Here is a 26,168-nt window from a genome sequence, read left to right on the forward strand (position 1 = left end):
AAGAGTGGCAACTTGCTTTAAATGTTCTAAGGTGTAAAGTTGTGCAAAATTGAAAAAAAAACATAATATTCTATAAATATAGTATCAATGAGTCAAAGTTGGAATCAATAAACTCATACAAATACCTGGTTGTAACACTATGAAGAGTTATAAAATGGAACAATCACATGGGTTAAGTCATAGGGAAAGCTTGTGGCAGACTTCGGTTTACTGTTATAATACTAGCGAATGCAGTCAGTCTAAAAAGGAGTACAAAAGACTTGTGTGATCCACCCTAGAACACTGCTCACGTGTGACCCATCCTAGAACACTGCTTACATGTGTGATCCATCCTAGAATACTGCTCACACATGTGACACCTATACCAAATAGGACCAACAATATTGAATGTGTACAGAAAAGGCCAGTACAAATGGTCACAGGTTTGACCTGTGGCAAAGTGTAACAGAGATGCTGAAGAAACTGAAGTGGCAGGCACTTGAACATAGGTCTAACTGTCCAAAGAAAGTCACTTCACAAAGTTTGAAGAACTGGTTTTAAATGATCACTCTAGGAATGTACTACAATTCCCTATATATCACTCTCAAGGGAATCAAAAGGACAAGATTAAATTAAATACAGTGTGCAGAGAGGCTTTTAAGCAATCCATACATGAATGGAATGGGAAGAAGCCCTAATAACTGGTGCAATAGAAAGTATCCTCTGCCATGCACTTCAAAGTGGTTTGCTGAGGACAGGTGTAGATGTATATGTAGACAGGTTCATTGAAAATTGACCCCTGATGCTTTGTATCAATATTTGCTCTATAACATAAATCAGGATCTCCACTGTTTCTATCAGTGCTAGTTCCACACTGATGAGTCAAAATGTTATGATGACATGCTTAATAGTGTGTTGGTGCACCTTTGGAAAACAGTACAGCTGTGATTTTGCACGGCATGGATTCGACAAGTGTTTCGTAGGTTTCTGGAGGTATATGGTGCTAGGTGTCTACAGACAGATCGTGTAATTTCTGTAAATTATGGACAGGTGGTTTGTGGGTGTGGAGTTGGTGCCTGATAGCATTCCAGAGGTGTTCCATGGGGTTCAGATTAGGTGAATCTAGTGACTCAGACGCCAGTAGAAATTCACTATGATGCACCTCTAACTGTTCCAACACAATTCTGGCCTTGTGGGATGGACAGTCATCCTGCTGGAAGGTGCATGCCACCACTGTCGGTGAAGACATCAGGCACGAAGGGATGGAGGTGGTCTGCAATAATTGCGTAACCCACAACTGTTTTGGTGCCTTCAATTAGCGCGACAGGTCCTATATAAGACAAGGTAAATGTCATCAATAGAATAATACTGCCTCCACTGGCATGTGTTCGAGGCACAGGACAGATAGTGAGCAGCCGTTTGCTTGGGTTATGGATATCTTGACAGGACCACCAACCTAGTGTAACAAAAAAAAAAAATGGTGATTCATCCGACCAGATGACACATTTCCATCCATACGCAATCCAACCTTGATGACACTGTGCTCACTGCAATTGTAAATGATGACATCACTGGGTCAACATGAGAACACAGAGCTTCGTCTGCTGTGAAGCCCCACATTCAAAATTGTGTGCTGAACTGTGTGCTCCAAAGCACTTATGCCCATACCAGCATTGCACTTTGTCATCAGATCTGCTGCAGATGCCACTTATCCTGCTTTACAGAGTGGAAAAACCTCTGAGCTCCCCTTTCATTACATGATAAAGTGTGCACATCTGGCACCTTGAAACCCACTCCTGTATTCAACCGTCCATCAAAACGTTTCCACAGGTCCTCAGAACAGTAGCACGTGAACAGCTGTCCAGCTTCACCACCTCCAAGATACTTATTCCCATGTGCCAGACCATAGCACTCTGCCCCTTGTCAAAGTCGTTTAAGTAAATGGATTTCCCCATTTTTGGCCCCTACAGTCACTAGAACTATACCAATTTGTAATCCATTCAATTACACAGTATGTTGCTCAATGCTGCCCTTCAACAAATGAAGTGGAATGATGACTTTCTGACATGCAAACAAAGCAGCTCAGGTGGACATCTAGATTAGCAATGCACAATCATATCACAATTGATAAAGTTCATAAGTTATACACAGTATGTTGCTCAATGCTGCCCTTCAACAAATGAAGTGGAATGATGACTTTCTGACATGCAAACAAAGCAGCTCAGGTGGACATCTAGATTAGCAATGCACAATCATATCACAATTGATAAAGTTCATAAGTTATATGAAGTACCAGCAATAGTAAACACGATCAGAGAAAGCCTTGTATGATGGTATGGGCATGTTCTTAGAGCAGACACAACAACAGTAGCAAAGACTAGTTTTAGTTTGAGAATACATGGTAACCAGCCTGTAGGACAACCCACGTAGGAATGGCTTGATAGGTTGCACAGAGATCTCTAGATTTCAGGGCTGCACCCTCATCCGGCACTAGATTGGATTTAATGGCAACAGAGCACTAAAACAGTGGACCTCGCCAGCAAGGAGGACAAATGCCAAGGAAGAAGATGACTGTCACTAGAATGATTCTCCATTTGTGCATCATAACCACAATGCCACCAGATGACTCATAATTTCACAGTTGGTTGGTTGGTTGATAGTTATGGGACTAAACAACAAGGTTATCAGTCCAACAACATAGGAAAAGAGAGACTGCTACTTACTGTAAAGAATACACATTATGTTGTAGACAGGCACAATTAAAATACACTTAAAAAAAGCTTTCAGCCACGGCCTTCATCAATACAAGAGGGACACACATCATTCATACACACATGCACACATGACCGCCAATAGCAACATCTCTGGCTGGATGACTGTTTGAAGGTGATCAGTCCCTCGGTCATAGGTAGCTCATCTGACGTTAGTGATGTGCGGCAAAAATTTGTTTGACTTATGAACGTATGCAGTTTGTTTGACTTATGAACGTATGCAGGAGTGGTAAAATCGAGACACTAACACAATACTGATGCCGGAGCTGAGAAATAATTTAAAGAGGAGTGAGTGTATGGGTCAGACTGGCACGCAGGTCAGAGCAGACAAGGGGTCCCCAACGACTCATATGTGGTGAGAGAAATCTTGCCAATTAAGAGGATAATAGTAACAGTGAGAAGGCTAAAAGGGTAATGGAAATCAAATGAAACTTCCTGGCTGATTAAAACTGTGTGCCTGACTGAGACTCAAACTTGGGAGCTTTGCCTTTCGTGGGCAAGGTAGAGCTCTTGCCCGCGAAAGGCAAAGGTCCCGAGTTCGAGTCTCGGTCTGGCACACAGTTTTATTCTGCCAGGAAGTTTCATATCAGCGCACAGTCCATTGCAGAGTGAAAATCTCATTTTGTAATGTAAATGACTCAGACCAACAATAGTAGAAGGAGCGGAAAGAAATAATCAGGATAGTGGGTGGATGGGGCCAGTGTGCATCCCCCCCCCCCCCCCCCCCCCCCCCCGGCACTCTGCAAGTGACAGGGGCCAAACAAGCTGACAGTCAAAATGTTCTCTCTCATCAGTGTAATGCTCTTGTTTGTAAAATCCTGTGTTAGAGAAATAAGCCTTTCGGTCCAGTTCACTCAATTATACTTCCATACACCCCATTAATACTCTCACTCAGAGCTTGACAATGAAGGATGGAACACACATTTCCTACAAAATTATTTGAAAATAGCAATTAATTCCTGCACTCACAGCAGCTGGTAAATTAATGTGTGTCATCAGGCAAATGGCAACATTTTCTCGAAATCCATTTCCTACTCAGGTGAAGACTGAAGAAGACTTTGCCATAATATGATGAGTACAAAACATATTGAAAGGTAGCTTCAAGAAAGCACTGAAACTTAGCTGATAACATGAGATAACAGAAAAAAATTCACTGAGGAAGCCCGCATTCTCATGATGTAATTTTGGTAACATTATCCAACTTTCACATTGTAGAAAATATGTTTGGGATGACAGGCACCTCTGCTTAAAATATTTACTTGCTTCCCACGTTTCTCTGATAAAACATGTCTTGTAGTCTACCATTTATTTATTTCACATACAGGTTTTTAAGAATAACACTGGATAAAATATAAACAATAACATGTAATTTACAGACATTTAAAATTTTAATATCATCAATTGCGTCATTTGTTGCCTTGTGAGTGGCATAGAGATTGTAACACTGATCTGAATATTAAGTCTCATAGAATTTTATATAGAAAATCTGATGGATTAGTACCAACACAAGTTTTCTTTTGAGAGAGAGAGACAGACAGAGGGGGGGAGAGAGAGAGAGAGAGAGAGAGAGAGAGAGAGAGAGAGAGAGAGAGAGAACAAGGTGGAGGGAGGAGAAAAAAAAGGAACACAATTTACTGCTTTGTGCTGGCTGGCACTGCATAATTGAAGAAATTCTTTCTTAAGCAAATGAATGGCCAGAGTAGTAACCAAATTAATTAACAACAAGGAGTTTCTTTCCAATGAGTACCATGGGACACATAGCAACAACAACAACAACATCACTCAACTTACCGATGCGTGGTAAGCTTGTGGAGTGCCTCCAGTACAGCCATCTGGTCAGCTATGTTTTCTGTAGAGCGGGACAATAGGAACAATATAGTGCGATTCAGGCAATGGTAAAGACCTTCCAAGGAAACTGTTGATGGGCGACGCTTTGCCTGCATTATTAATTTCACCACAAACTCAAATACTTCATGTGGATCTTTTGCAAAAGTACCTGCAAAGAAAGAATGGTAAAAGTGGTGTATATCAGTATGGTTTTAAAGCACTGAGATAGTCATCAAATTAAATGCATTGCAGTAAAGCTGCACAATACAAAAATATACAATTATAAATATAATTAAATCTCATCAAATAACTACAGAAACATATCTATATATTGGGAAGCATTTTTTTGTAGTTATTTTCATCCTTGTAATAGCAATTTTTCTCATCATCATTATCAAGTTTTTACACTGTTGCTACTTTAATTTTAAACTCTATGAAATAACATAACACTGGCCTTGTCTTCCAAAATGTAAATATTGATATTTTGAGTTATCCTGTAGAGTGCAATGATGCAATGACAAAGAGCATAACTGAATTCGAGGCCTTTGTGAGCCTCGTTTAGTAGCTCATATACTTAAAAATATTTATGCTGAGCTTGAAATTTCAATTATTTTTCTATGTAAATCAACTGGTTTCTAGGCTACAATCTGAAATTAATTACATTTCTCATTATACTGTTGTTGACTAAGTTATTTATTTAGTTAGTTACACCTTCCATGGGTCACTTTGCATGATATATTGTAAAGATGTGAAACAAATCAATTTACGGAATATTCTACTTATTGTGAACAAGATAAATAATGAGTGATATTATATCATTGCTTCACATTCAGTGGAAGTAGGGGGAAGGGTCCGGAGAAAGGAAGTTGCCTTTCTCATTTTAGTTTGCATGGGTTGCCTAAATCACTTCAACTGAATAGTAAGGTGGTTTCCTGTCTAGCATAATTATCCATTTCTGTCATCCCAAGCTGAACTACTGAACATCAGAGAAAAAAATAATTTGAAACTGGGGGGGGGGGGGGGGGGGGGTGAGAGAGGGGGGGGGGGGGGGAGGTGAGGGGTTGGTCCATTCATGTGCTACTCCCAATCCAAAGTCACAGGAGCCATATCCCCATGGAAGACCCCACGTGCAAGACCTGCCCAGTCCACCCATCTAGCACTTCCTACTCCAGTCCTGCTACAGGCCTATCCTACACAATCAGAGGCAGGACGACCTGTGAAAGCAGCCATGTCACATACTAACTTGCAGAAACCAGTTCACAGCTTTTTATGTTAGAGCATTTGTGGATGAAAATCCTACACCAAGATTTATAAACAGATCAAGTACCTCCCCATTGACAATGTCAAAGAATAACATTTTTATGTTGGTATGACAACCGGAAATGAATGGACACCACTAAACTGTTGTCAACAACAAAGTTGACCAGCCAGTGGCGCAACATGCAGATGAGCACAACATGCTCGACTGCAATGGCAGCTTCACAACTTGCACTATCTGGATCCTTCTACACGCAAACAGTTTCCTCAACTAGACAGACGGGTGTTACCCTTATCCTTCACTCCCATAACCCTCCCGGCCTCAATCTTCACTAATCCATAATTCTACACCCACCCCTTCCTCTGTCCTGTCACCCCCTCTCAACCCACATCACCTTCTTCATGTGCTGCAACCCACTGGCTCCAGCACCTGCACATCGTATGCCTAGACCGTGCATTGGCTACACATCCCTCCCACATTCCTAGCTGGCAAACTCGCTGCGTCCCTCTGAGCTGCACGTTCTGCCAGAACTTATACAGTAAATAAGCAACAAGTTTCCTAAAAAGTTATTTTATGAAATAGAAGAAGGTACCCAGATGGAACTTTTTAGTTATAGCTTTACTCTCTATACTTAACTTCTCTAACCATATGGTTACATGATGTCCAGACATGCACAGAACATAATCATTTCAAAATGATTTTTTTATTGCTTTAATACTGTAGTGGTCACACATGTATAATGAAAATTATAGGAAATTACAGTGGTGGAAGACCACCACCGTAATTTCCTATAAGACTAACTACCTCAACCCTTTCTCTACCCCAAAAAATGCCTTTCTGACACCAGTAATTGCAAGGGTTTATGCAATTGTAGCCCCTGTATATTTTTGCAAGATGCTCAGCTAGGTTACCTTTCCTTGTCTTATCAGCAATAATGATAATATCTTCAGCTGTATGTGCAATACCTTCAGCTGTATGTATTTTTTTATTTATTTGTAACGGGTTTTGGTGATACAATCCACCATCTTCAGACCCCTAGATGCAGCAACTAATATCATTTATCATGCCATACAATATACAATATCATAAAAGCTATATTTACTTTTTAATGATGAAATGTTAATTATTTTATAACAAGGATAGATAGCTACTTATTGCATAGAGGAGACATTGAGACAAAGACAGGCACAATGCAAATATTGCTTAACATTTAAGCTTTTGCACAAAAAAGTCACACTTTGGAAATAGAAAATATACACACATTCACACATGACCACTGTCTCCAGCCACTGTGGCTGCCTCCATGTGGGCACCCCACTGAGGAAAGTGACCATGTGTGTGTTACTTGTGCTTGTGTGAATGTGTGTGTGTTTTCTATTTCCAAAGGGGGACTTTATTGTCCAAAAGCTTATATGTTTAGCAGTCTTTTCATTGCACCTTTCTGTGATTCAGCACCACCTCTGTATGGTTAGTAGCAATCTAGCCTTTCCATATGGACTTTTCATTGTTTGAAATGTTAACTACATTAGACTGAACCAATTTTCATTATACACGTGTGACCACTACAGTACTAAACTGTAAAAAAATTAACTATAGTGTCTCCACTGCAACAAACCCATACAGTTGTTCAACAGTGTCTAAAACCTATTAGGCTACAATAACCTTAGGAGCAGGGCTGTATTCCTCTTGTGTTGGGCACCTAAAACTTTCAAGTGCCATGTACAATGTGTCACTTGCATGGCACACAATTAATCCATACAGCTGAAGGTATTATTATTTTTGTATGTTTACCCAGCACTGATCATGATGCTGCAAGACACCCAACAATGCCACACTGGCACTTTATGAGAAGTTGCTGATCATGTTTTGTCCAGGACACCCACTGGTTACATAGGTCTTTAGCCGGACTGTTACCTATGCCACCTACTATGATCACCTGATCCCTTTCACCAAACTGCCTGTACAATGGCCCTATGTCCTCTGTCACATAGTGAAGACTGGCACATTGATATGCAGCATTTGGCCTACACCACTATAGCAACCAGTACCTACCAGAAGATTAATTTCTTCCTAGTGCCTTTTGTTCCTGATTTAGCAGTAGTTATATTTGTATCACATTACTCTATTTTCTGCTACATCTAGATGAACTCCTCTCCAATTTCTCGATACAACAAGTCACACTTATTGTCTAATGTAATGAGAGAATATCTGCAGCCACTGCTTACCCTCATGAGGTAAAATATTCATTTTGTGGACAGCTATCAACCGCACAACATAAAGACATGGGAATTTCAGTAGTAGTAGTAGTAGTAGTAGTAGTAGGGTTTTGTGGGCGCACGACAGCAAGGAATTTCAATGTAAGTAATCTAAAATTCAAACAGTTCTATATTTGAGATTTGTTTGCATTGTTTTCATTTGTTATTAGGTACAGTTACAGTTAAACAGGCCGTTTTCTGCTGTAGGGCGTCATCATCCCAATGAACTTTTGCCACTACAGAAAAAAAAGCAGCCAGAAACTGTATATGACAACAAATATAAACAGGTCTCTGAAGATGAACCTGTCTGTTCAAAATCGGTAATGGGGCTACTTGTGTAAACAAACAGCATTATTAACAGTGCCTGATTACTGTTTTCTTCTTTTCAAGAATCAACTTGTATTTTTCACACAGCCACAGTCTCAAAATATCCGGTTTTGACAAATCAGCAACAAATTTAATACAGTCAATAGGCCCATATAAAAGTACATGACACTGTAATAGCTTTCAGGGAGGGGTGAGGAATAGGTTGGGGAAGGTTAAGAAGGTATGGCAGGTCATCCAGACCCCAGGATGAGAAGACCCACCTGTTGTAGCTGAAAATTTGGTCAAAAATTCATGCCTGGGAACAAGTAAGGAAGACTTGTTTTTAAATACTGATATTGTAACCATTACAAAGCAACCATCCGCCAGCAATATCTCTGCTGGTATATAAAATGATAATTACTGCCTCAATTCCTAATAGAAAGTATATGTCGCACTTAATTTTCTTTTTTACCACACCTGATACTAGCTAACAATACACTGAAACTCGTATTTAGTATGAAGTTATGTGCAACCACAAATCTTGCTTTGCAAGCAGGAGTATAACATCTTTCTTTTGACCAAGAAGACTAGCAGTTGGCTGCATTTATATAACAAATGCAACAAGTTTTAAAAACTGAACTAAACACAAATCAGATACCAGTTAAGGCTGCAGTAAAGCAATTTACAAATCATAAACTTCATGTGAGTGAGTTACTATGAATAGTTGAAAATTTGTAAACTGCTGCTCCTTTAAACATTTGGTCAATTGTGACAGAAGGTGCTGATTTTTCTATTGATTTGCTAAATGATATACCTCTTTATGCCTCCCCTCACCCCTCACAGTTTTTGAACTGATATTTTCCCCTTGATGTTCACTAGTTCACCTAAGCAAGACGAAGGACAGAAACATGCAATTGTGCTAGAGAGGCAACTATCTCACTATTCAGTTGAAGTGATTTATGGAAACAGTGAAAACTAAAACCAGGATGACAGCTCCCCTCTACTATACACAAATAAGAAACCATGACACAGCTTCACTCTGAATCACGTTCACAATAATTACATTTAAGAATCACATAAAAGATTCATGACAACAGTAAGAGGGAGACTAGCAAATTATTGAACAGACAATTTAATATTTACAGTGCAACAAGTTTAGAATACAGAAACTGCAATAACGTGACTCACCCTGCCAAAGCTTGTCCACAATACGTGAAGCGAGGTAGCACACATTGGGAGCAATGTACTGAGACGCCCCCCCAGGGACTACAGGCAGTGCAGCCTGCTCCCCGATGAGGACGTCGGCTGCCAGCAGGTGCTCCATCAGAGTTCCCAACACCTCCGTCTGATAACGTGTCTGCTGAGACATGCTTGCATTCTCCGGTGATGCCTGCACATAGAATGACACTCAACATTTAATTTGTTTGATGTATTCTAAAAAATTCTATTCTAAGCAAACAGACAAGTTCCTAATAAGAAAAAGGTTTTATGCAGACTACAGTACAAAACAACACCTTTCTTAAGAACTAAAAATTGACAACAAGTAGGGAGATATCAGGAACAAAAAAAATCAGTCCATAATGAAAAATATTTGTGTTTCTCACTGTAATAAAATTTTGTAATTTCACATTCATTAACAAAAGAGTTTGTCTGAATAAGGGTATGTGTGCAAGTTGTACGTGTGTGTGTGTGTGTGTGTGTGTGTGTGTGTGTGTGTGTGTACTGCTGACAAAGGCCTTAATGGCCGAAAGCTATGATTGTGTGAATCTTTTTATTGTGCCTATCGTGACTCAGCATCTCCGCTATATGATGAGTGGCAACTTTCCTTCGCTCATATTGTTACATTCCAACTTGTTTATGTGATCGCTCTAAGCTTGTTGATACCAGTGCCTACCAATTTTAATTGTATATTACAACACTGAGGATGGTCACTAAGTGACCGAAAATCGATTTTGCGGATAATAAAACAAAAAAATACGACCAATGCTGTTTCTCCTTCCAATTATATCCATTATTTGGTCGTGGTGCACAGAACACTCCATGGAGTCGCCAATCAATTCCAACTTTAAATAAAACATTATCCCACTAAGTCTCCTATGACACAAAGCTATCGATTCAAATTTCCTGAACCGAAAGCGGGCTGCCAGCTAAAAAGATTGAAGATCATACTGGGTAACATAAAACATTTTGAAAGAATCTTATATCGGGTGAATAATATTTCAATATGGATTCTGAATACCGGCAGTGTAACCAGTGTGGTGACAGACAGTTTGTATCTTGTGTTTATTTCCTTCATCAGCTTTCTTATACGTATGTTATCAGAAAACTTTGAGATCTTTTACACCTGGTGAATAAGACGAATGTTGAAAAGCTATCTGAACGTAGTAAAGCATTACTCATAGCAATTTCTACTCATCAGTGCTATGTCACATAAGCATAACAAATTTCATAAAAACTTTACATTTTCAATTAATAGTACAACAATGTATATTCTACAGCTGTCCTTCAATGGCCACTAACAATAAATGTTTTCTGTTCTTTTTGCAAATAGCATGTAAATCAAATTTGAGCATAGTAATTTTCCAATGGTTAAAATAGTTAACAGTATTAAGCAATATCAGTGGTCACACTATTGAAATACACACATTATGAATAATCTGTAGTAGCCCAGAACAACAATTTATCAACAAATCTACATACCTCAAGGACTAAGTCAATTGCAAGAGGACCTTTTCCAGGTGATGGTAGTGATAGCGAGTCCACTACAATCACGCGCAGGAAGTCCATCACAAATTTCCTTGCTGGGTGGTTGCTCAAACCCGAATCCTTTGATGGAGATCTAACAAGGACAGCGGAGTCAGAGCCAGGATAAGTCTGAGGAAAGATAAATATCATGTTTCAAGATTACAAAATTGTCATAATAGTGATTGACATGTGTGGTTACTAAAAATGTGAAGTAACAGGGAATATATACTTATCCATATGGTGAAACAAGGAGGGACAGTAGCCTACAAGCAAGATTCACTTTATGATGTAATTATGTTCAGTTACAATAAATACCATAAAGGAATATAAGAGTGTTAGGAATTATAAAGATATTTGAGCATTCCAAACTTGATAGTTGGGCTGTTACAAGAAAATGGGAAAACAGGAAACTAAGAAAAAGGTTAAGTATACATATAGGGAAGAGTACCTACACACACACACACACACGCGCACACACACACACACACACACACACACACAAGGTGTAAGTAAGGACTGTGAACTAACACTGTACTTTAACAATTTAGGTACATATAAATTCTATAATACTAATATTGGTATGCCACATGTAATTGCAAAAGAATGGCAGAAACTGAAATGGCAAAACAAGTGCAGAAAAGGATGATGAAACAGAATGAACTAGTATAAAGCAGAAAATTTAAGGACAGGTTATAACTTATTTACACATTGAAGGTAATCTGCAGAAAATAGAACAGAGGAGAGAAAAGAAAGTTTTAGGAGCAGAACTGAGAAGAGGGAAAGGGAGGGGAAACCAATATAAATTGAGACTACATGGGTGAAAAGTACTGAAGGTTGGTTCAGACCTTCAAAGTAAAGAAGCTATAGAATTACAGTATTGAGAAGCGTGTCTAACAACAGCCCCAAGAGAGAAAACAAAAACTGTTCCTATATTTTACACAGTGTAATAAGCAAATGAGAACTTTCGAAAGGTTTTAAAGCTGTGCCAAAAAAATTAGCAGCTTAAAGACTTCATAGAGAGTTAATTTTAAAAACGAAATATGACAATTCTTCAAGCAAAAATCATTATGGTCTACTGCAACTGTAATCAATTTCTTATAAACACACAACTCATGGACTCAACATCATTTTATAGTCCCATGTCTTCTGTTCACCTTCACTAAAAATTCCAATATCCTTGCAACTGTCACAGGTGCAAATAGAACTCCACGTGCCATTCCGTCCTACCCTAAACTCTAGTGCTGTCAGTATTCTGCACGCTAACAGTGTCAAGGAGCATTGAAAACATTAGTATCATACCAAACAAATGTACACAATATTCAATTTGATATGTTGGTATGATCATTACAAAGTATATTCCATGAATGAATGAATGAATGAATGGACATAACCAGACAATTCTTCACAAATCTCTCCTAGGCTTTTAGATGTTGATAATTCAATAACTATAATAGTCATATTAACAAGCAATTAAGAAATCAGTTTTGTAGTGAAGCCAAGTACACACATTCTCAAAAACTACTTGACTTTAGAATGAGAGATTCATCTGGGGAAAGGAAAGAGGGTAAATACGGAAGACTGATCACCTGCGCAAAATGCGGTAGTCTCAGTGCTTACACAGCAGTTTGCACATTTTTTGCTTTGTTTTATTCCGTACAAGTTTCCCCCAGGCCCCCTAACATGAGTAATTTTTATTATTTAAATTTTACACAGCAGTAGCTTTTTTTCTGTGTCACCTTTCAGCTGATGTGACAACCATCGAACAGTTTGCACTGGAATAGGCCGAATCATCGTCAGCAAAGCCACTCTTCCAATAAAATCGTGTCACAGGGTCACTTGACTTAAAAAAACTGAGAACTCTCGGAGCTGTGGCTGAAAAATCTGCCTCTCTTCTGTTCCAAGCCACCACTTAGAGCAAGGGTTCCCACAATTTTCCTCTGATGGAACAGTTTGAGAATCCTGGTACTTTGATGAAACAAATTGTTTATTTAAAAATGAGAAAAACTTGTTTTATCCAGTACTTCATTTTAAATCACAACTAGTTACACAGATATCTTATTCCTATTTTAATAGAATAAACAATTTGTTTAATTCAACTGTTGTGACATGGCTTCACCATTTCCCGTTCTTTGTGTCCATAAGCTAGTAAGTGTAGTACGCACTGAGTAGAAACTCACAGCTTCACCTCTGCCAGTACTGTAGACATGACACTGGGGGAAGTAAGGTTGTAAAGGCAATTGTGATTCCAGCTCAGATTGCTCAGTCGACAGAGTGCTTGCTTGCCCAAGGCACGGGCAAAGGTCCCATGTTTGAGTCCCAGTCCAACATACCGTTTTTATCTGCAGGAAGCTTCAAATCAGTGCACACTAAAATGCAGAGTGAAAATTCATTCTACCAATGGATAGTATCTCAAAAATTTATCATGTGATGCTGAGGAAATTAGATTAGGAAGTGAGACACCAATAGAAGTAGAGACCAAAATATATTACAACTGGGACAGCTATTTCTGAAAACACACACACACACACACACACACACACACACACACACACACAAATAACCACTGTCACTGAATATATATTTATGTGTTAGGAAGTCTTTTCTGAAGGTACTTTTTTCTGGAATGTAGCTTTGTACAAAAATGAAATGTGGATGGTAAACAGTTTAGAAAAGAAGAGAGAATAAGGTTTTGAAATGTGGAGCTACAGAAAAATGCTGAAGGTTAGGTGAGTAAAATGTACAACTAAAGAGGAGGTACTGAATAGAACTGGGAAGAATAGAAATTTGTAGCACAACCTGATTAAAATAAGGGATCAGCTGATAGAACACATCGTTATGCCTGAAGAGATTGTCTACAATTTTGTGCTGGAGGGATGTGTGTAAAGGGGGGGAGGGGGGCGGGAGCAGAGGCTGTTAAATCTTCAAATTTATCACATATATTTTGGACAACACAACAACACATATAAGTCACTGAGTAAGTTGACCTGTGTACAAGTCGGCATTCGATTAAACACTAAGTCTCAGTCTAGCGGCCGCTGCTCGGCTGGCCGCTTAGGTGGCGCAGCTGTTGCATGGCTGGCAGACAGCGCCGCACGTAGAGGACATGCGTAACTGCGCGGCGGCACTTTGAATAATCGGCGAGTCACAACACTTTTCCCCCCTTTGAAATTGTTGCACTGGTCTTGATAGAGGTGTCCTGGAGATGGCTAACGTACATAAGCGTTGTTTGACTCGCCGTAAAGTCTCGAGGAGGAGGCTTCCCGTACGGACGGAAGTGTCGCCGATGATAACGGGTCGCGATGACAGGAGACGTAGGGGTCGAATCTGCTGGGGCCCCATGCACCAATCTGCCCGTTGCGGCAAGTCCAGTTGATATGACAGGAGACATGGGCGATGTGTTGGCGTCCGTTGGAGGAGGAGGCGAGTAGATGTACTCTGACAGAGGATGGTCCTCCGGTTCCTGCATGGGCATGTCTCCTGGTGGCGTCCGTTCTGGTGCTGGCATCACGATGACGGTGAGCGGGCTGCGTTGTGAGTATTGAGAGATGCCAAGATCCCGAGCATCAGGTAGAGCCAAAGGTGGTGTGGTGGCACTCGGAACAGGCGTTGCTGGCACCCGAGGCCGAAGCTGGTCCGAATGACGCACTGCAACACCCGTGTCCGTCTGGATTTCATACAGGCGTCTGCGACGGTGTCGTAAGATGCGGCCCGGGCTCCATTTTGGCCGCCTGCCATATCCCCGTACCCAGACGAGGTCGGCAGCAGTGAACCGGCCAAGTGAAGGCACCCACGGCCATGAGGTGGGAGGCCGCAGAAGATGAAGTAGCGTGCGGGGCTGTCGGTCATGTAAGAGCTCAGCCGGGCTGTGATCACCCATGGGGGTGAAACGGTAAGATGCCAGGAACTGGAGAAGCACATCATCAGCAGCAGAAGAAGTCAGAAGTTTCCGCATCTGAGCCTTAAATGTGCAGACCAGTCGTTCAGCCTCACCGTTGGATTGTGGATGGAACGAAGGGGCCGTGACATGCGTAACGCCGTGACGAAAACAAAAATCCGCAAAGTCGGAAGAGGCAAATTGCGGACCATTATCAGTAACAAGAGTAGAGGGGAGGCCTTCCAAAGAAAAAATGCGGGCGAGAGCACTGGTGGTTGCCGCGGTGGTAGGTGACGTGCAACGGACAATGAAAGGAAAGTTAGAGTAGGCGTCAATTACGAGGAGCCAATAAGTACCTACAAAGGGTCCCGCAAAGTCAGCATGAATGCGCTCCCAGGGCTTCTCAGGCGAAGGCCACGGTGACAAAGATAACTTCAGGGCAGCGGCCTGTGACGCACAAGGGCCGCAGGCAGCGACCATGTGTGCTATTTCAGAGTCGATGCCAGGCCAGTACACATGACGGCGCGCCAGAGATTTTGTGCGAGACAAACCCCAGTGCCCCTGGTGAAGGAGGCGCAAGACCGAAGCGCGCAAAGACGCAGGTACCACAACATGCTGCGAAGCATTTTCAGTGGGAAAGAGGATAACACCATCCCTAGCCGTGAGGCGGTAGCGCAAAGCGTAGTAGTTCCGCAACGGATCAGAAGTCTTAGCGGACGGGCGATCTGGCCAACCCTTCTGAATACAGCGTAAAACCCGGGAGAGGGTAGGGTCAGAACCCGTAGCAGCCACCAGCCTGTCCCCAGTGATGGGAACCCGTCCACAACCCGCTGCTCGGCAACATCCAGGTGGAAACACAAAAGTTCATCCCTGTCGAATGCCTGATCAGGACCCATGGGAAGGCGAGACAAAGCATCAGCATTCGCATGTTGAGCCGTTGGCCGGAAATGAATCTCATAATTGAAACGGGACAAGTGAAGAGCCCAACGCTGGAGGCGATGTGCAGCCTTGTCGGGAAGTGACGTTGATGGATGAAACAAGGAAACAAGTGGTTTGTGATCCGTAACAAGATGAAATTTTGAGCCATAGAAAAAAACACCAAACTTATGAAGAGCATAAATGATGGCCAAAGCTTCTTTCTCAATTTGAGAATACTTTTGTTGGGCATCTGTGAGCGTTTTGGAGGCATAAGCGATGGGTTGTTCCGAACCGTCAGAAAAACGGTGCGCAAGGGCTGTACCGACCCCGTATTGAGAGGCGTCTGTGGCAAGAACAAGATGTTGGCCAGGTCGATAAGTAGCCAGGCACGGGGCCTGTTTCAGCATAGTCTCTAATTTCCGGAAAGCCGCGTCACATGACGCGGACCAGTGAAAAGGCACGTTTTTGTGCAACAGGCGATGCAACAGCTGAGCCACCGACGCCGCAGACGGTAAAAACTTGTGATAGTATGCTATTTTCCCCAAGAAGGCCTGCAGTTCCTGAACAGATGTAGGGCGAGGAAGGGCATCGATCGCAGCGACAGTGTGTTGAAGCGGACGAATACCATCCCGAGAGAGTTGAAACCCCAAGTACGTGATAGATGCCTGAAAAAATTGTGATTTCTTAAGATTACACTTAAGACCGGCAGTCTGTAAGACATTAAAAAGTGTGCGGAGATTTTGAAGATGTTCTTCAGTGGTGGAGCCAGTGACAACAATGTCGTCCATGTAATTGATACACCCCGGGACAGGGAGCAATAATTGTTCCAAGAATCGCTGAAAGAGAGCAGGGGTGCTAGCAACCCCGAATGGCAAGCGTTGGTATTGATAGAGGCCGAAAGGCGTGTTAAGGACCAGAAACTGCCGAGAAGCAGCGTCGAGAGGAAGTTGATGATAAGCTTCTGACAGGTCAATTTTAGAAAAATACTGTCCTCCAGCGAGTTTAGTGAACAGTTCTTCAGGACGGGGCATAGGGTAAGTGTCGATGAGGCATTGAGCATTTACAGTGGCTTTGAAATCGCCACAGAGACAAATATCACCATTGGGCTTAGCAACTACGACAGGAGAGGACCACTCACTGGAAGTGACAGGAAGCAAGACCCCTGAAGCAGTGAGACGATCCAACTCCCGTTTTACCCGATCACGAAGGGCCACAGGAATGGGCCGAGAACCGAAAAAACTTAGGCCGAGCAGTGGGTTTGAGCGTGATATGAGCTTCAAAGTCGTTTGCACGGCCTAACCCAGGAGAAAAAAGTGACGAAAATGTCGTCAACAAGGAACCCAGTTGAGCATAAGGAATAGCGTCAGAGACAATATTGACAGTCATCTATGGAGAACCCAAAAACGCGAAAGGCATCGAAACCAAAAAGATTTTCTGCTTTGCTCTGGTGGACCACAAATATGGGAACAGTGCGAACGACGGATTTGTAAGATACCTCAGCATTAAACAGTCCCAAGAGAGAAATCTTCTGTTTATTGTACGTCTGTAATTGCCGAGTGACAGGGGTCAGGAGTGGAGAACCCAGCTGAAGATACATCTGAGAATTAATGATAGTGGCAGCAGAACCGGTATCCACTTGCATGCGAACATCTCGGCCAAGGATTTGGACAGTGAGGAATAACTTCCCTGAAAGGGAAGAAGTGCAATTGACAGACAACACAGAATCAGAATCAGCGTCATGTATGCGGTCAGATTTACAAACGGAAGACACATGACCTTTCTTTTTGCAATTGTGACACACAGCCCAACGTTGGGGACAATCCTAGCGTGAATGTTTCGTAAAACACCGCGGACATGAAGGAAGTTGCCGGGGATTTTGCTGCAGTTTCTTAGTGGGTTGTTTACGGCTAGGTCGAGGCTGCGCGTGGGAGCGTACTGCGGCCACGTCGGCCGGCGGGGACGCGCCGCACGCGTCGTCAACAGCGCACAGAGGTTGTATTTCCCCGACGTCACCCCACGCTTCTATTTGCGCCCCAGCGGCGCTAGAAATTTCAAAAGACTGCGCAATGGAGAGAACTTCATCTAGAGTCAGATTCGCCAACTGAAGGGCACGTTGCTGAACTTCTTTGTCGGGCGCCGACCGGATAATAGCATCCCGTACCATGGAATCGGCATAGGATTCTTTGTGAACGTCAGTAACAAATTGACACTTTCGACTGAGGCCGTGAAGTTCAGCAGCCCAAGTGCGATAGAATTGATTTGGTTGTTTTTGACAACGATAAAAGGCAACACGAGAGGCTACCACATACGTTTGCCTTTGAAAATAGACAGACAGAAGTGACCACATTTCAGCAAAGGACAAAGACACAGGATCCTTCAAAGGAGCCAATTGCGACAACAACCGATACATTTGAGGCAAAATCCAGGAAAGAAACAGAGACTTACATGGTTGTTCGTCCGTGACATGAAATGCCAAGAAGTGCTGTCGAAGACGTTTTTCATAATCAGACCAGTCTTCCGCCGTCTCGTCGTAAGGTGGAAAAGGAGGTACAGGCAACGACGAGAAACGCCCCACATTTGACGCCGCGACGAAATCGCGAATCGCCGCTGTGAGAAGCGTTTGCTGTTCAAGGAGATTTTGCAAGAGTTGCTCGACAGTAGCCATGGAACCCTGTGAGTCAACGGTGAAAAGGAAAAATCCACTACCTCGTCGCCAATTGTTAAATCTTCAAATTTATCACATATATTTCGGACAACACAACAACACATATAAGTCACTGAGTAAGTTGACCTGTGTACAAGTTGGCATTCGATTAAACACCGAGTCTCAGTCTAGTGGCCGCTGCTCGGCTGGCCGCTTAGGTGGCGCAGCTGCTGCATGGCTGGCAGACAGTGCCGCACGTAGAGGACGTGCGTAATTGCGCGGCGGCACTTTGAATAATCAGCGAGTCACAACAGAGGCAAGCTTGTTGAAATCAGAAATCAACAGCAGCAAAGTGTTCGGAGTTGAATATATATGGAAGGATAAACTAGACAACATTTTCGATTGCTATGAAAAATTTAATAATATCTAGTGAGATAATTATAGTAGTGGCAGAGTGTGTCACAACAAATCTTGAGTACCTTGCACATAAATAAGTTAAGCATGTTGGCATTTTTTCAAAATTTTTTTACATCTGTGGAACAATTAAATTAAGTGATAGCAGAATAACCAAAACCATGGGCTTTTATGGATTTCCATACAAAAAGGGTATTGTGCCACAAGAAAACTGAGCTTGGAGGAGAAACTAATTTCATTTTCAAATTCTGCTCCAAGGACATACTTAAATTCTTTCTAACCAAAAAAGTTAGAGATCACTGTTGTAAAATTACATATACTAAATCATTAAAGATAACTTAAAATTATAGAATGACCAAAGGACTACAATCATGTGATCACGTAATAGAAGAGTGCCTAAAGTTAACAGAGGTCATTAGTAAGAGTGAGTTGAATAGTCAAACAAACATACCCTAAATTGAAAATAGTGTTCAGTTATCCTTGGTTGCCTGATCAAATAAATCAGTATCAGTATCACTGTCTGTAAAAAATAGAACTGGGCAGAACAAAACAAGATTTGTTAGGTTGCCAAGGCTCTCAGGCATTGCGTCAGATGATCCCACTGAAATTTCATAATATTTCAGTGCAGCCTCCACCCAATCATCATCATCATCATCATAATATTGTGGCATGTTGACAGAAAATCTTACCAATAAATACCACTATGACTTGACGATGATGAAGATATGATTTGTTGCAACATTATGTACCTTCACTGAAGACACATGCAATTTCAAAGATCGCGTGCCCATACAGTTCACAGGCTTGCTTATGGAGACTACCTGGGTTGGCCCCCTTGTGCACTCTGGTGAGCAGCCAATGAAACAGTATTATTCAAGTGATCGCAAACAAGTGCTCGGCCTATTCCGTAACCTGAATTACTGTTGTCCATTTAATTTGCTCAGTGCTAAACACTACCTGTACTTCATTATCTTATGTTGGCTCTATAAAGTTCTATGTTCCATAAATCATGTTTATTGTTGCTATAACACAATATTGTAGTATAAATGATAACACCCGAGAGTGAAAATAATTACTATGTTGGAAAAAGCTTTAAAAAACATAAGAGATTTTCTGTTAATATAGTTGTGATACTGCCAACTACCTGCACATGACTGAAAGGGCAGAGAGAGAGAGAGAGAGAGAGAGAGAGAGAGAGAGAGAGAGAGAGACCACTGACCTTCACTTCATCGCCGGGTGTTGAAGCTGCACTACCTGCTTCACTTCCAGCTTGCCTGGGGAAAAGAGTGCCTGCCAATGCCCCCAAAACTTCACCAGTCATGCACACTGGCGTGAAATCTGCCATATTGTGGTATAAAAAGAATAGGAACTGTATAATTGTCACTGGGTAATCCCGCAACCATTCAGGTAAACTATCTGGGCTGTTAACAGAACAGAATAAAACACAATAATTTGCTAGATGACTGTTATATACATATCATATCATTGTTATTATTATTATTATTATTAATTATTATTATTACAATAATAAAATCTTTAACTAATTTTTAGTCTTATGATTTACGGAGATTATCACTTCTTTCCTCAATAAGAACTGAAGAGAGAATTGAAGAGAGAATTCTGTAGGAATTTGATGAAAAACAATAGTCTTGTTAAGTATGCTGTTCCCTAACATTTATAATCAAGCATTTTATGTTAATTAGGCTAAACGACCCCAATTTCATGGCTGCTTCTGATGATGATGGTGAAGTGAATGAGCCTACTGACTTTGTCAAGCTTTCTCCAGAATGCATAGATCAGATGTCTGACCATGACGATATCGACAAAAATATATTGGAAGAAACTCTTCCAAGCTGATGTTGCCGTTACCCTGGACACTCACTCATACTAATGAAAAAAGAGAGCATGGGGAAAATACAGTCCATCACAAGAACAAAATTAAAGCTAATATCACTTATAATTGAACAACAGCAAATGCAACCAACACTAAAACTTACCCCAATGTAGCACAAACTGAACAGCACAAATGCCATTCGGCAGCAGTACTAAAAGTAAAGTCTGCAGTTGATTGTGTTGAATACTTTGATGAACAAGTAATGAACTTGAATGCTGGTGAAAGTGTCCAATATGCTACACAGAAGAATAATCACAGCTTAGATCCAATGAATACAAAAAAAGTTCTTTGGTATACTGCTCTTCATTAGATACCATGTTCTCCCACAGGAACAGCCATATTGGAATGAAGATGAAGTCTTTGATATAAGCTGCATTTGGCAGTGTATGAGCTGCAATAGATATCTCAGAATCAAGTGCCATCTTGACTTCAATGATAACACACATCTCAACAAAATCCCAGCTGTCAAAAGGGATGAACTTTTCAAGATACATCCCATGATGGACTTTCTGAATAACAATTTCATTAAATTTAAAGTTTCTTCTGATAGCCCGAGCACTGATGAGTAGAAGGTTCGATATTATGGACACCATTATTTGAAACAACAAATTCGCAGGAAACCTGAGACTCAGATTCAAACAGAGGGCCATGTACAGTTCCAGTCATCTACTGCCTCACGAATGAAAATATTCCACTGCTCCAATTTAGAAGGAGGGTGGAAAGGGCACGTTGTGCGCAATCATCCACTGCTGCTCATCAAAAAGTGGTAGGACATCCATCATACCCAAAGGCATCGACATCCTGTGTTCCAGCTGAACTTAGGACTTTCCAAACTGGACATGTGATCGCAAGCATGACATTGGGGAAACAAAGGAAATGTTGAATTTGCATAAAAAATGCAAGGAAACAATGCTTTGTGCCCAATTGTCAACTCCATATTGAATGCTTTGTTTTTGGCACAAAAATTAAATGAAAATGTAAAAAGAGAGTGGCATATGTCATGATCCCCATTTGGGGACTGAAGTTTTTCTTTTCATTTTAGTCTTATTCCCAGTCTCTATGACAATAAGGCAACCTAGAATTACATGTAGATTGAAGGAAAAAAAATCATCAGGTAATGAATGAAGCCCATGCCACTTGTGAAACTCTACCAACTAGCTGTCATTAGTGCTACCAGACTTCTATCATGAAGTAGCTGCCAACACAGAAAGAACAAATCAGTCTCCTCAGGAAAACCATCCATCACATAAGCACATTCCAGCAGCTGCAAGATTGAGGCCCAGACCACTGTTGAGGCCAAGAAGAAGTTTCCTCAAGACCACTTCAGTCTCACAGCCAGCAGCAGCAGCTATAGAAAGAACATAATTATGGATCTCTCAAACTGTGAATAACTCCACCTGGCCTCTCCCTTTGCAGACCCTGGTCATGAACAAAAATGGGTCGTGTGAAGGTCACTCAGCTGTCTTCATTCTGGAGTTGGAAGATACAGGAGTAATCTAAGAAATGGCTCTTCAACTATGCCCCACATCTTGAACAGCAGAAGAGCTGCTTACAGCCCTGGGTGCAACTGAAGCTGCACGATCTTGGTCAAGAGTAGTGTAGCTTGGTAATTCTTTCTTTTATTTGTTTGTAATGGTAATTACCACAAATCGTCTTTGTTTTCTCACTAATCAATAAATAACAGCTTTCCTTAAGATTTTTTTTATAAAATGCAGGGTGGTGGTCACTGAGTCACCAAAACTGGCCGAGAGTTTGAAAGTAACGTGAAACTGGTGGAAAAGATAAACTTTCACAACTTGTGACAGTAAACCCCTTTGGGGACTAAAGGATGATATGCTCATGAGTCTGAGAGCAGAACAGGTGTGGTTGCCAAGCGTGTCTTTGGCAGAAGCGAACATCAGAAGTGAGGAGGTAGCTCACGGCTCAGCCTACAGATGACAGCAAGTGTAATGTGCTTGTCCAAAGTGATTTGTCAACTTATATTTTTGTCAAGGTGGGAGGAAAGGAGGTAGCCGAGTTTGAATGGACACATGTGGTGTGATCCGCAGTCCTCTGTGTCCACTGTGGAAACATGTGGCAGAGTAACACACTTTTAAAACCATAGTCGCAGTAGAAGGTGCACGAAACACCAAAGCTAAGTAAAAGTTAAGCATGTCAGATTAAGTGTGTTGTGAAGACCAAAACAGATTAGCCTAGGCTGAAGCACATGGCACATTTAGTTTAGGAGTTCCACAGCCGTAAAGACATACAAATTATCATAAATTAAGAAAATCAGTAACTTCTGTTATATTGACTTAGAGCCAAGTGATGTCCCAAAAGAAGTGTAAAGTAAAGTAGAATGCTGGTCTGATACTAAACATTAGGAATTAATATTTATTTATGAGTTACTAGTATATTTGGCATGTAATTTTAATAAAAATATCGTTAACAGTGGTAAAGATACCACATACCTTTTGCCCTCCTGGTTAAGCATTGTTCGGACCATTCCCAAAAGAACTATGATAGCTTCAGAACACAGAGACACCCGACTTGCCACACTTGTCACCGATTGGCTAACAGGTACACCAAACATGAAATTCCATACACTGTCCAGGTCAAGCTGAAAAGTAAAACAGTTATTCTTTAAAGTCTGGGAATATTTTTCTTTTGGTTATATACACATTCATAAGAATATGCAAAATTTCCATTCTCATTTTTCTTTTCTCTCAGTATCCTTTAATTAGCTGTTACTTATGTATCTGGATGCCCTGGTTAATGTTTCTAGGAAAAAGCATTTATATGACAGACATTACCTACAAACTATATTTGCTTCAGCATGATGACTTGTAAGCATTGCCATTGAATATGTAAGTAAACTAAGTCTTCTTTAGCTATTTCAGCAACATAATTACACTCTCCAAACAACACACTCAAACAACTGCTACAGTTATAAGAGAAATTAGATGAATCTCTTTGTGTGATATAGTTTTACCAACCAAACATCATTCATTCACAACATTGACATGTGTAACATCTCCTTTTAAAAAGACATATAAATTACATGCAACAGAACAGTACTAACCTTCGAGTCTGCAGGAAGCAACTTCACTGGTTGTCCCATCATTAAAGCCATAAGAAGAAAATAAACCTCTGGTACATCAATGTGCAGGGGCATTAAGTACCCAAGCCTCTGAAACCCAGGCACTCCCAGTGCTTCTGCTTTTATTTCTCTACAAAATGGGTACTTTGGCGTAGATGGTGTAAACTGACAACCTAATAAAATAAAATTGTATATGAGGAAGATGTTGAAATACCTGTATGAGCCATGATTGTCATTTGAAAGCATACACATTTTTGTCCGAGTATAAAGTAAGCAAATAACCCAAACTGGAAAACAAAAACAAACAATTACTTCCCCACGTCACACAATTTACTGGCACTCTATATGCATTTCACATATTCATAATGATCGTAATTGCAAGACTAATCACAATGCCAGTGTGCAGTGCCTTCAATGTTAAAATCAATGAGATTCCATTTTTACATAACTTATAGCCTCTTTCCCAGTTAACAAGGTTTTCTGTCATGTGTATCTTCATGGACTCTTTAATAATGATACCCCAAAAGAAAATTAGCAGTTGCCAAAACTATTATTTTATCATAGTCCACTGCATGTCTGGTGTATAAGCAATGTTCCATCAATGGCACACTTCTCTGGTTGCAAAAGGTGAATGGTACACTGATGATGTTCTATGGCTCATGTGTACTGACAGTACCCTGTTGAATGTCAAAGTATTAATTTTTCTTAAAGACTGCTGCTAAGGTGGGTGAGCTCCTAAGTAGACTGTCAAAATTTGGAACTGTGTTTACCTTTTGCACAAGTCTTTTAAGAACAGACATGGTTCATGATGGATTAAGAAACTTTAAGTCTGCAAATTCAAACCCCTATGAATTGGCTTATGGTAAACTGATGACTTTGAGAGTCATCATTTTCTACATCCTCATCATCTACATCTACACACACACACTATACAAACAACTGTGAAGTGTATGGAACAGGGTACATGCCACTGTACCACTTATTACAGCTTTCCCCCCCGTTCCATCCACCTTTGGAACACAGGAACAATGATCGATTGCCTGCCTGGGCACACTAATCAGTCCAATCTACCTTATTTTACAGACTATAAGATCCATTTTTTTCTTAGAAAAATTGCCTCCAAAATTCAGGTGCATCTTACTCTCGAAATTAATACAAAAGTGCCCAATGTTTGATTTAGAATTTCCACTAGTCTTCAAAATAGCCATATATTTGATGCTGTGGGAAACCTATCCCTATCTAGCAAACACTGGATTCAGCTGGCAGCAACAGTGCACCGATGCGACAAACATGAGTTATGAGGATTCACAAGCTTGCTAACACTGTCTCCCTCTCACCTCAATATCACAAACCCAAAAAACTGTCTAGCCTATGACGTGTCATTGCAATCTATGGTGCCAGTAAACTTGAACTGAAAGTGAATTGTGTTATCGGTAACAGTCCAATATTTTTGTTAGTAGCTGGTTTCGTAATGGAAAAAAATAAAAGCTATTCATTTGATGTGGGCTATAAATTTAAAGTGACAGCATATGCATAAGAACATGGAAACAGAGCAGCTGAGCACCATTTTGGCCCTCCAACTACAGAAAAAGACCACTCGGGCTTAAAAAAAGGGGGGGGGGGGAGAAGAAGAAGAAGAAGAAGAAGAAGAAGGAGGAGGAGGAGGAGGAGGAGGGAGAGAGAGAGAGAGAGAGAGAGAGAGAGAGAGAGAGAAATGGATGAGGGAGGCTAAATGTGCAAATAGAGGACTGAATGCAAAACGGATGATGATGATTTTCAGGGATTTTAAAGGTCAGTTTGACTTTATACACTAAGAATTTTTTTTTAGTCTGACATTGCAATCTAATAACAAAATAGTAAAAATGTTATTTTTTAAACTAATTGCTTAAAAATTAATGTGCATCTTACAGTCAGTAAGATATAGTAGGTCTCTCAACCCCTAAAAGAGTGATATGTGAAGGGTTTAAGTATATTCCTACTGAAATAATTTAAAGCTGGTTCTTAAAATTTTGAAAGCAGACTTTCTTGGGATAGTTTATGACTAACTTCAAGAGCATGCCACTGCAGTTTCTTCAGTATCTCTGACACTCTCCTAAAAGTCAAGCAAACACTTGACCATTTGTGCTGCCCTTCTATGTCAGCTTTCAATAACCTCTGTTAGTCCCATTTGATGCAAGTCCCACACACTAGAGCTATATTCTAGG

At 40.9% G+C, this 26,168-nt stretch overlaps 1 protein-coding gene across 1 annotated transcript in view; it reads right to left on the reverse strand.

The window, feature by feature from the left end:
* Window positions 1–26,168, reverse strand: part of LOC126092919 (WD repeat and FYVE domain-containing protein 3) — a 327,125-nt gene that overhangs the window by 119,960 nt on the left and 180,997 nt on the right. The window contains exons 28-33 of the mRNA XM_049908653.1: window positions 23,947–24,137; window positions 23,336–23,484; window positions 20,211–20,412; window positions 11,097–11,270; window positions 9,585–9,786; window positions 4,542–4,746 (exon numbers count right to left, since the gene is read on the reverse strand). Of these exons, the coding sequence (XP_049764610.1) occupies window positions 4,542–4,746; window positions 9,585–9,786; window positions 11,097–11,270; window positions 20,211–20,412; window positions 23,336–23,484; window positions 23,947–24,137 (1,123 nt within the window). The remainder of the gene's footprint in view (window positions 1–4,541; window positions 4,747–9,584; window positions 9,787–11,096; window positions 11,271–20,210; window positions 20,413–23,335; window positions 23,485–23,946; window positions 24,138–26,168) is intronic.

Source organism: Schistocerca cancellata, chromosome 1, assembly GCF_023864275.1.
Source record: "Schistocerca cancellata isolate TAMUIC-IGC-003103 chromosome 1, iqSchCanc2.1, whole genome shotgun sequence".
NCBI lineage: Eukaryota > Metazoa > Arthropoda > Insecta > Orthoptera > Acrididae > Schistocerca > Schistocerca cancellata.